Source organism: Spea bombifrons, chromosome 3 (assembly GCF_027358695.1).
Source record: "Spea bombifrons isolate aSpeBom1 chromosome 3, aSpeBom1.2.pri, whole genome shotgun sequence".
NCBI classification, from domain to species: domain Eukaryota; kingdom Metazoa; phylum Chordata; class Amphibia; order Anura; family Pelobatidae; genus Spea; species Spea bombifrons.
In genome coordinates, this window is record NC_071089.1 from 113,341,688 (window position 1) to 113,354,054 (window position 12,367).

At 42.4% G+C, this 12,367-nt stretch overlaps 1 protein-coding gene across 1 annotated transcript in view; it reads right to left on the bottom strand.

Moving 5' to 3' along the window:
* Positions 1-252: 252 nt before the first annotated feature.
* LOC128484140 (astacin-like metalloendopeptidase) overlaps positions 253-12,367 on the bottom strand; it is a 23,036-nt gene continuing 10,921 nt past the window's right edge. Inside the window, exons 6-11 of the mRNA XM_053460458.1 lie at positions 5,490-5,617; positions 4,865-4,977; positions 3,818-4,034; positions 884-993; positions 456-681; positions 253-257 (exon numbers count right to left, since the gene is read on the bottom strand). Of these exons, the coding sequence (XP_053316433.1) occupies positions 253-257; positions 456-681; positions 884-993; positions 3,818-4,034; positions 4,865-4,977; positions 5,490-5,617 (799 nt within the window). The remainder of the gene's footprint in view (positions 258-455; positions 682-883; positions 994-3,817; positions 4,035-4,864; positions 4,978-5,489; positions 5,618-12,367) is intronic.

Below are 12,367 nucleotides of genomic sequence, written 5' to 3' on the forward strand. Positions count from 1 at the left end.
TTAAAAAAAAAAATGCAGCCCCTGGTAGCGCAGTGTTGGTATGCGTTTGGTTTTCCCAATTAAAGCCTTGTCTGATTTGGTGTAAATTCTGGTTAAATAGTATGGACAGGAACCTTTTCAATATTCTCACTCCAATCTTCCACGTTAAAAGCTTAAATGTTTTATACAAGAAGAGTAAAGATAAAAGGATAAGAGCCAGATAATTTGACAGCATGGTTACGGCATCCTTGTAATATTTTAGACGGAGGTCTTTCACCCTGTGGAATAAGGACTAAGAGTGCTAGATTAAGAGGCCAACAAAACATACTATGGCAAACTTAAATGTTTAACCCCTTAATGACGAAGCCCGTACATGTATGGGCTCAAAATGCATTATTTTCAATGGGTTCAGGGACCGCCCATTGTCCTTAAGGGGTTAAAGACCACTTCACATGCTGGATAGAATAGTCACTTACCAAAACGCCACGATGCCTTGAAACCGATGTTATTCACCTGCTCACCGCTGTGGAAGTGAAGTATCAGCACATTCGTTAAAGACTCCACCGTGACAGTCTTAGAGACCGTGCCACAATATGTGCCCAGAAGAGCTCCATCCGTGGTTGAACCATCCGTAACGTTAACATAATCATGTGAACAGCTTGTCGATCTCTCCATGTCAAAGATGGGGAAATTGAGGGATATCTATTAAAATATTAAAAATAAAGGAATGAGGATCCAAATAGACAGTCACCCCAATGCCAACAGTCACCCACTGATATCACTGGCTTCATCAAAAAAAAAAAAAACAAAAAAAAAAAAAAACACCAGTACTCCAGCTTTGCATAAGGACTGGTTCTCCCAGAGTTCTCCCATTTTGTACAAGGCTCTTCCAATATTTTGTTACCTTCTCAGGAAGGGCTTCACCACTGTTAAGTGGCGGGATATTGACCACCACACAAGTAGGCACAACACAGACCGCTGGAGGGTCGCGCTTGTGGCGGAGAGGTCTTATACCTTATGAGGCCAAGGGTTGAATGGCTTAGTCTTAGAGTTAAGCAGTTCTTGAATTTAGGGCTGAAACAACTAATCGATAAGAATCTATAATAGATCATGAATAGTTGCCAATGAATTTCATTATAGATTAATTGAATTGATTTTATAGACTATAAAATGAGGGTTTTCCAGAGCAAATGCTCTGAAATACCCTTAGTGTTACTATCTGACCTATTTGAGGTCAGATTACAAGACCAAGATCCCCCGCAGTGCTGCAGGGGACATGGATCATCCTCTCTGGCAGCCGGCGGCAGTCTGTGCGATGCACGCAGACATCCTCCACTTCGGCGCAGACAATCTCAGCTACTGCCCTCCACTTCTGCTGGGGGGCTTCTATGATGGAGCACCGGTGTTACATGACTTCCTGGTGCCCAGTCATAAATGCTTTAGCGAGTGCTGGCCAGCAGCGGATTCCCTCCACTAGACACTAGGGAGTATGGGAGAGGAGGCATAAGGCGTATCAGGGGGATGTAAGGCATATCAAGGTGGCAGAGTGGCTTATAGGGAGGTATAAAGAATATCAGGGGGCAGAGTGGCATATAGGAAGTATAAGGCATATCAGGGGAGCAGAGTGGCAAGCCTGGGGTCAGGTGTGCAGAACTGGGGGGACAGGTTGGCAAATAAAAGGAATGCATTCTTGTACCTTTAAAATGTAGTCATTATAATGTCAGTAAAATAAGGGCATTAGGGAAATGCCATTGTGATAGAGATAAATTTGTTAATGATACGTTATTGTAAATTTTACGTTTTTTGTTCTGATTTTTTTTTTTTAAAGAAACTAAATATCTGCATATCGTTTTTTCTCTCTCCAATGAATCGAAAAATGTGGCCAACTAATAGATGAAAATAGTTGCAGCCCTGCTGAATCAGACAAGTCAACTGGGATGGTGAAAATTGTAGTTAAATATATTCAACCAACTGACGTCTTGGAAAGTATTCTAGCCTCAGCCTTCAAAATATCCTACAACAAGGCAAGGGCAGTTTGAACTTTGCAAGCGCACTATTCCAAGCAGGCACACGACTGCTGATGTGGTCTAAATCACCATCTGTCTTCACTAGACCGAAAAATAACGATTAAACGTCCCACTAATATAGGTCTAATGCTGCCACCAAACCAAACCTGGTTATAACGCTCAACTTACGATTAGCCAAGCATCTATGCAAACTACGGACCATTAAATAAGTCTCTTCGAGGAAAAAACATGGAATACCAGACAAAGGCAGGAACTTAATAAATGAATTTATTAAGAAAAAAAAAACTAAACAGTACATATAAAAACAGATATTAATGTAATCACACCAAACAGATAAAAAAGGGAGGAAAAGTAATAGAAATCCTACTTACAGAAGTACTCGATTCTATTCCCGGGGGAGCTTCCGGCCAGAAAAATGGAGACTTATTGCAAAATTAGATCTTGGAAATGAAGGCGTGCTTATTTTGGGGGCCAAGTACCGGATAATTTACACCCGTTGACTGCAGGTCAGATTTCAGGACAGCCCAACATCAAGAAAAGCTTGATATTGTGGAGTATGGATTTTCTATAAAAAGGTTATATTTCCAGATTCAGACTCGCCAGAATTTCCTCTTTCCGTGAAGATCTTACACGGTCAGTCCGTGATCTAGCACAGCAGACTTGTTTAGCTCTTAAACAATTGGCGATAGCCCAACCTTGTCTGGCGTCATTCTACAGGAAAAATGGGGGCACCTCTTATACATGCTAGGACCCCCATATCTATATTTAATCTTTTAATAGAAAAGGGGCTGAGTTTGTAGTTCCTTTGTTTTTGGAGAGTTCTTTGCAGGGTCAAAATGGTGCTGGCTAGGAGAGGTGTCAAATTTGTCACCTGAGAATGATTCAGGCAAAAGGACTCCCATAACACAAAGATGCCAACTGACTGGAGTAAACCTCATGTACGGTTCATACCACATCTCAATTAAACTCTCGCCATTCCACCCTTACACCATCTGACTGAATGGGTAACCAGTCCATGTATCTACTACATACATATATACAATAAACCAAGTCTACCAGGCCTGACATTCTTTATTATATCCATCTTACCCGATATCTTTTTGGTGCTATGATGCTCCAGTCAGCGTCTACATTGTTAGGATATCAGTTGGGGAACTTTGGAGAAAATAGGTCTCCATCTGTCGTGTAAGAGCCACCGTATGCAACTGAGATAGGGAAAAAAGAAATCAGCAGTTTTCGGTCCTGAAGTTCTCCCTCCACCTGACTCAAGTTCCCAATTTGGTTCAGGTAGCCCTTTTAAGGGGAATGAGGCCTATTGGGACAGGAATAATCATGCAGATCCTGCAAACTGGAAGACCCTTCCCCCACCATAATACATATTTAGTTTGAGAAAAACAAAATGGTGAACATCCATGTGGGGAGTTAAGGGGGCACCTTGGTGCAGTGGAGCCCTGTTCATCTACCCTAGTAGGGGCCTGGGTGCTATGGCATCCGATTCATACCAGTCTTGGTTACCAAATGGCCAATCCATGAATTTATAAATCAATAGAAGAACATTATGTGCATGCGCAAGAGGCAGGTGGCTGCCAACAAATCTTTGCACGCACGGTGGCTTTTGGCCCAGTCTCCTGCAAGGGAGTGTCCCTCATGTTATTCCAGAGATCTCCAATACTGGAGTTGATCATTTTTTCCTTGTATATTTTTGTACAACATAGTACTTTAGCTCCAGACCCAAATTAGAAAAGCCACAAATCAGTAATGGAAGGAACCCAAGGATTATGCTTTTGTGCGCCAGTCCTGAAGAGGCTTACCTGTATGGTAGGAAGCAGAAAAAGATAAGCCTTCAACAGGGGGTCGAAGGCTCACAAGCTCCAGCAGCATTAGGTTGCCAGAAGATATGAGAGGTGGGATGGGTTCTCCTCCACAGCTATTTGCCAGGAGGTCAGGTTCCTGTTTATTCCCTCCATCAAAAGCACGAGCAATTTTGTGGCATCCAGAAGCCACAGATAGCTCTATCTCTAGATAGATCTAGAAGCAGAAGTAAGTAAGAGTAAGATGGAGTTTATATAGATCACAGGACTATGTAGATCAGTAGATCATTAACAAACCAGAGTGAAATATACATTTCAAAATGAAGAGGCTGTATTCTAGAACTAGAGTCTGAGAGGTTTAGAAGAAGGACAAGCAGTCCATGTGCACCCCTAGCTCCAGTAGATCTGTAGGAGATACCTTGTTGAGCTCTAGTAGGGGTATCAAACCCTGCAATATATACCATATTTGACAGTTTTTTTCCAGAACAAACGCTCTGAAAAAATTACCTTGAATATAAGACGATGGTTGTCTTCTAATCAGATCTCAAATTGAGGTCAGACTACAAGACCAAGAGCCAGATCCCCTGCAGAGCTGCAGGGGACCCAGAGCCTCCTCTCCGGTTAGCATCTGCAACCCCCCACACACACTTCTGCTGGGGCTTCTATGACATTACATGACCTTCTGGTGCTCATTCATAGAAGCTCCAGGGGGGTATAAGGCATTTCGGGGGGGGGCAGATGTGCATAACTGGGGGCAGGTTGGCAAGTGAAAAGGAAAATAAAAACAAAAATGCATTTTCTCAGCCCCCCCATATTTAATAAAAAGTTTACATGTGAATATTTACTAGTAAAACTTTTCTTATAGGGCAGTCTTAAATTCAGGCTCCCCCCCATGTGATAATTTAGGGGGGGGTCATCTTATAATTGAGCAAATATGATATGCACCTCAATAATTCCACTAGGACCTGCAGTGGGGAAGGGGACTCAAAAACCACACAAACTATCCTATTACCCTGCTCCAACTTCTGCCCCCCCCCCTCCACTTGCCTTGTAATCCGGAATTTCAATCAGCCATAGACAGCTGTTATCACCTTTTACTAGGTTATTACTGTCTGCAGAAAACGTTCCTGAATGATTTGTGAGTTTCTTCCGACAAAGGTCTGCGAAAAAAGGATTTTAGAGACAGACACACTTTTGGGATATATGTGCCTGCCCTTCATAGCCACCTATTCATAATGCAACCCAGAACTAGGTTGGCTTAAGATACTCAAGCCACACAAAGATCTAGAATGTATGGCCCTCACCATAAGGAATGCAAACCTAGCCAAAGTATACCACCCCTCTTAGAAGAGACAATATATGAAATTATATATATATTGCATTATCACCCATAGTAACAAGCATTCAGACCATTGATTTTTTATTATGGGTTGTCCGATCCATTATGCAAGTCCCTCAACTCAAGGAGAAGCTTCAGCTCAAAACCCCACCACATAAGCAAGGAAGACTATCGCCACCTGCCCCTCATCCAACCCTCCTGAAAAGTAGTCTTGGTTCAGGCACCTGGAGTGTTGGTTATGGCACAGCTTTTGATCATGTCAGGGGCAGCAATGGCTAAAGATAAATCACCGCACAAGTCTCTAGTATAGCCAAGTAATATTCACACACTTACTGCAGTTATAAGCCTTGTTGATCTTAACCACATCCAAGGAACCCATTCCAAGCTTCTGTCCAATAGGCACCTTTGGGTCAGGCTTTGGGACGATCGTAGCTTTTCCCGGTGTGTTTGTGAATGTATACCTGCGGCATAGGCTACATTTAAAGAACATGCGCATTTATTGTCAACAGGGATGTTCAAACATTATCAATAAGTACTTACTTATCATAATGCATAACCGAGCCATAGTCATAAGGAAGGTCCAAATTGTTCCCAGGATTAGCAGCAAAGTTGGGCTGATTCTCTGTCAAGAGACATCCCGGAGTGTTCAGTACCAATTTTAATTCTAAAATGTATGTATATATCTTAAATGCCAGATTCCATCGTCAACACGGCAAGAGTTGAAATTCCTCAGTGTGTATGAGAGACCTTCCACATTCTTTTGATTTGAAGATCACCCCTGGTCATGTTGTGGTACAGACATAACACAACATGGCATTTGGCTACAATAGTAATAGTGAGAGATTCTGAAGGTGCTGCTGATGGCAGCTTGTGGCAGGGTCAGCATTAGCCTATCAATTTAATTTCCCTTCTTCGTACCAATCTTTGCCCGAGAGCAACTTTAGATGGGGGGGGGAATAATCCTGCAGATCTTGAAAGGAATCTTCACATAAATAACCCCCCCCCCATTACAATGTACATGTGATATCCTATATCTCCCCCAATGTGTCTCCGGCTACAACATCCAGTCTGCACTGTATTTGATACATTTCATGTCTTTCAAAAGGTACAGTCACCAAGCACCCTACCCTTACCTTTATCAATGTACTGCCACATGATATCAATATAATCCTCTCGGTCGCTCCGAGCGTGTTCATGGTAGAAACCCAATGCATGCATCATTTCGTGTTGGACAATTCCATTGGACAGACAGCCTTGCTTGGCCAAGCTCACGGTCTGTTTGCCACCATTTTTTGCAATAAACGACCAGCACCTAAACAGCACTGCAGTTATCACAACCCAAAGCAACACTTATTGCACCGTTTTTTAGATACCAAGCCATTCGACCCTCCACATCAGGACTGGCCCAGCTTTCGTAGAGCCATACCAAGACCACGTTACATATTGAACCATCAGCTTGTGTTCTGCAACTTACCCAGAGAGAGATTCTATACTAAGGTAATCAGTCTCTGTAGTTCGGTTGATGAACCTCACACATGTCATGATCGCAAACTCTTCGATGGTAAAGGCAAAAAGATTTCTCTAAATCGGCTGTGGACAGAAAGCATCTTAACGACTCTCTAATAGAACATTGATATAAACGATCTCATCGAACTCGATCTTATATACCAGCTTACAGTATAAGGAGGAGATTGCATATGGCACATAAACCAATCCATCCTGTGCTTTTCCCCATAGACACCTGTCACATTTCATGATACTACGAAAGCCACGAACAGCGATGTCCACTTCAGTTAGGAGCCGTAGCATACCTGGGGGGGGGTAAAAAAAAAATTACACTCCCCCACAGACTGTTTAAAAGGCAAGTCTGTAAGTTGATGTTTGCGAGAAGATTTGTTATGGGGCAATCTTACCTTTGTTTTCCTTTTGAAGCATTGTGAACATGGACTCCGTGTAGCTTTTGGTTTCTGGAGGAGGAAAACCTGTTACTTAAGGAGAAAGATAGAGGGGGGGCTATTCTACAACCTATTGATTAAATGCTCCATGTTGCATGATTGAGTCAGGGCCGCCATATTCTGAGACCGTTATGTCTGGGGATGACCATTTATTATAAATATCAAATATGAAATCAACACTCTTTACAACCACAAGGCTTCCTAATAATGCTTACAATACCCTAACCCTCACCGACGTTGGTGGAGACAAGCCATTTGGGCACAATCTTTGCCACCAAAAAGTTGGAGAAGTTCCTGGTGAGGGGAGGCCCCAGATCATTTGTTCTGTAAGGGGCACGGACATTTCTAATGGCAGCCCTGGATCAGGCATCTGCATTCAGTGCTAGAACAATCTAAATCAAAGTGCATACGATGGCTGTGGCAGCTCAAGTTAGGCCAGAGGTTAGGTCTGATAAATGGTTCCAAAGTAATACAAATAAAGTTACCTGAGGGACAGGATGAAGGGGCAAATGCATATAAAGAATAAAAAAAAACAAACCCCAACACAAACGTGTATATATATACACACACACACACTATCACTTAAGCGTCCCTTTAAGACCTGATGCTTCACACATTAACATAGCTGGGAACTCTTCAGGCTTGGCCCGGAGAATTCCAGGAAGAAGCGCTGCTATTCAACCTCCAAATCCTCTGGGTCACAGGAGTGGGGTCCTCACATCCCCCTTTAAAGTGGGTGTATTGGCAGTCCTGGCCATGTCCCGCCTGAGCCCACAAATTCCCAGCTATGCGTAATACCCCTATGGCCATACCAGTCCACCCTGAACACCAGCACGCAATTTGCCTATGGATATCAGTTCCCAGTTACAGGCAACCAGTTTGTTTACTTACCGTTGCCGATGCGTTGATTGAACAGGCTATGGTGCTAAAGAAAAAGAGGTTTAGGGCAGAGCTATTTTTCAGGTAATGTCACGTAATCCTATTTAACCACACAAACCTATTTAGGGCTTCTAAAGCAGACAGCGGCTACTAGATGGAGGGCTACTCTGGCCCTGTCAAGATGACATAAAACACAGCCTTAGGCTTGGTTTCCATTGGGTTTTTTTTTGCTAAAAACGCCTATAAAAACGCCAATAGCGCCACCTGGCGTTTTTTTGTGAAAAACGGCTGCAGCCAGATGTTAGCTGTAATTCAATAGGAAATCGCAAAATGCCATTTCCACTTGGGGTTTTTCTGTTTGCCGTTTTTTCAGTCCTCTTTGGCGTTTTTCTGCTTTTTTGGGCTCTGTGGCAGTTTTTCAAAACTGCAGCATGTTGACACTCTGGCGTTTTTTGCAAGAAATCTTGGCTTTTTTTCTCCAATAGAAGTCTATGGGAGAGAAAAAACGCCATGAAAAAGCCATGTGGGTTTATTGCCTTGGCGTTTTTTATGGCGTTTTTTCCACAGTTACAATGCAGAGGATGGACCCAGTATCTGTGTGTCCTACGAGAAATAGGCTGAAAACAAACAGTTTCACACAAAACAAAGTCCTGGACTGGTTCATATTGAATTTTACACCATTTGGAACAAACATGCCATTACAAACAAACATACGCGACCGGATCCTGCGTGCCAAAAGCAACAGCAAACAATTTGCACTATCATTTGGGGCCAATCTTCCCAGAGGAGCAGACATTCGGAATACAGCATGCCTTACAAACCACAGAAAAGAGACAAAAGGGTCTACCAAGTAAATGACATCAGGAGAGGGCAGATACTTGCCATTTATCCTAATCCCTTTTAGCTGGGTGAAACTTCTAACTTGTAAAGGCTGGAAAAACTGCCTAAGGTCAAAAAAAGCAATTTCCACAGAAAGGCTAAAACGCCAGAAAAAACTGCAGAAAAAACGCCAAAACGCAGGTAAATGCAGTGGCAGTTTTCTTGGCAGTTTTCCTGGCGTTTTTCATCAAGAAAAAAACGCCGGACAAAAACCCAAGTGGAAACCTAGCCTTAGTCTCAGATTATCAGGGAAGCTTTGTTTCCATTCTTTCCGAAGGAGGGGACATCCAATTTAATTTAAAAATTAAAGGGAAGCTTTTGGAAGATCATTCTCCCTGAGTTGGCCCGGTCTACTTGGTGCGCTGCTTTTTTTGTATAAAAAAAAAACAAAAAAAAAAACACACCTCAATTGTCAACAACAACCATAAGGCTAGGTTTCCACTTTTTTTGACCTTAGGCAGTTTTTCCAGCCTTTACAAGTTAGAAGTTTCACCCAGCTTAAAGGGATTAGGATAAATGGCAAGTATCTGCCCTCTCCTGATGTCATTTACTTGGTAGACCCTTTTGTCTCTTTTCTGTGGTTTGTAAGGCATGCTTTATTTCGAATGTCTGCTCCTCTGGGAAGATTGGCCCCAAATGATGGTGCAAATTGTTTGCTGTTGCTTTTGGCACGCAGGATCCGGTCGCGTATGTTTGTTTGTAATGGCATGTTTGTTCCAAATGGTGTAAAATTCAATATGAACCAGTCCAGGACTTTGTTTTGTGTGAAACTGTTTGTTTTCAGCCTATTTCTCCTAGGACACACAGATAGGCTTGGTTTCCATTGGGGTTTTTTTTGCTGAAAACGCCTATAAAAACGCCAATAGCGCCACCTGGCGTTTTTTTGTGAAAAACGCATGCAGCCAGATGTTAGCTGTAATTCAATAGGAAATCGCAAAATGCCATTTCCACTTGGCGTTTTTCTGTTTGGCGTTTTTTCAGTCCTCTTTGGCGTTTTTCTGCTTTTTTGGGCTCTGTGGCAGTTTTTCAAAACTGCAGCATGTTGACACTCTGGCGTTTTTTGCAAGAAATCTTGGCTTTTTTTCTCCAATAGAAGTCTATGGGAGAGAAAAAACGCCATGAAAAAGCCATGTGGGTTTATTGTCTTGGCGTTTTTTATGGCGTTTTTTCCACAGTTACAATGCAGAGGATGGACCCAGTATCTGTGTGTCCTACGAGAAATAGGCTGAAAACAAACAGTTTCACACAAAACAAAGTGCTGGACTGGTTCATATTGAATTTTACACCATTTGGAACAAACATGCCATTACAAACAAACATACGCGACCGGATCCTGCGTGCCAAAAGCAACAGCAAACAATTTGCACCATCATTTGGGGCCAATCTTCCCAGAGGAGCAGACATTCGAAATAAAGCATGCCTTACAAACCACAGAAAAGAGACAAAAGGGTCTACCAAGTAAATGACATCAGGAGGGGGCAGATACTTGCCATTTATCCTAATCCCTTTTAGCTGGGTGAAACTTCTAACTTGTAAAGGCTGGAAAAACTGCCTAAGGTCAAAAAAAGCAATTTCCACAGAAAGGCTAAAACGCCAGAAAAAACTGCAGAAAAAAACGCCAAAAGGCTAGGTTTCCACTTGGGTTTTTGTCCGGCGTTTTTTTCTTGATGAAAAACGCCAGGAAAACTGCCAAGAAAACTGCCACTGCATTTAGCTGCGTTTTGGCGTTTTTTCTGCAGTTTTTTCTGGCGTTTTAGCCTTTCTGTGGAAATTGCTTTTTTTGACCTTAGGCAGTTTTTCCAGCCTTTACAAGTTAGAAGTTTCACCCAGCTAAAAGGGATTAGGATAAATGGCAAGTATCTGCCCTCTCCTGATGTCATTTACTTGGTAGACCCTTTTGTCTCTTTTCTGTGGTTTGTAAGGCATGCTTTATTTCGAATGTCTGCTCCTCTGGGAAGATTGGCCCCAAATGATGGTGCAAATTGTTTGCTGTTGCTTTTGGCACGCAGGATCCGGTCGCGTATGTTTGTTTGTAATGGCATGTTTGTTCCAAATGGTGTAAAATTCAATATGAACCAGTCCAGGACTTTGATTTGTGTGAAACTGTTTGTTTTCAGCCTATTTCTCGTAGGACACACAGATACTGGGTCCATCCTCTGCATTGTAACTGTGGAAAAAACGCCATAAAAAACGCCAAGGCAATAAACCCACATGGCTTTTTCATGGCGTTTTTTCTCTCCCATAGACTTCTATTGGAGAAAAAAAGCCAAGATTTCTTGCAAAAAACGCCAGAGTGTCAACATGCTGCAGTTTTGAAAAACTGCCACAGAGCCCAAAAAAGCAGAAAAACGCCAAAGAGGACTGAAAAAACGCCAGACAGAAAAACGCCAAGTGGAAATGGCATTTTGCGATTTCCTATTGAATTACAGCTAACATCTGGCTGCATGCGTTTTTCACAAAAAAACGCCAGGTGGCGCTATTGGCGTTTTTATAGGCGTTTTTAGCAAAAAAAAACCAAGTGGAAATCTAGCCAAACGCAGGTAAATGCAGCGGCAGTTTTCTTGGCAGTTTTCCTGGCGTTTTTCATCAAGAAAAAAACGCCGGACAAAAACCCAAGTGGAAACCTAGCCATACTGGGTCCATCCTCTGCATTGTAACTGTGGAAAAAACGCCATAAAAAACGCCAAGGCAATAAACCCACATGGCTTTTTCATGGCGTTTTTTCTCTCCCATAGACTTCTATTGGAGAAAAAAAGCCAAGATTTCTTGAAAAAAACGCCAGAGTGTCAACATGCTGCGATTTTGAAAAACTGCCACAGAGCCCAAAAAAGCAGAAAAACGCCAAAGAGGACTGAAAAAACGCCAGACAGAAAAACGCCAAGTGGAAATGGCATTTTGCGATTTCCTATTGAATTACAGCTAACATCTGGCTGCATGCGTTTTTCACAAAAAAACGCCAGGTGGCGCTATTGGCGTTTTTATAGGCGTTTTTAGCAAAAAAAACCTCAATGGAAACCAAGCCACAGAGCCCAAAAAAGCAGAAAAACGCCAAAGAGGACTGAAAAAACGGCAAACAGAAAAACGCCAAGTGGGTATGGCATTTTGCGATTTCCTATTGAATTACAGCTAACATCTGGCTGCAGCCGTTTTTCACAAAAAAACGCCAGGTGGCGCTATTGGCGTTTTTATAGGCGTTTTTAGCAAAAAAAAAACCCAATGGAAACCAAGCCTAAGCCTAACCTAAACTCAAACCTTAATCAGCCCTTGGTCCCTACTTAGGTTCAATTTAATCATTTATCTAGCCCATTACTATTTAGATTCCCTCATTGTATTAGCTTCACCTTCTTCTGCTGGGAGGCTGTCCCATTTATCTGCCACCCTCTCAGTGTAAACTGAGAAGTTCCTTACATCACATCTAAGCCTCCGACCCAACAGTTTCAGATCATGACCTTCTTAAAATGCAGTGATAGATCTAAGCACAGGCTTCAGATACATTAT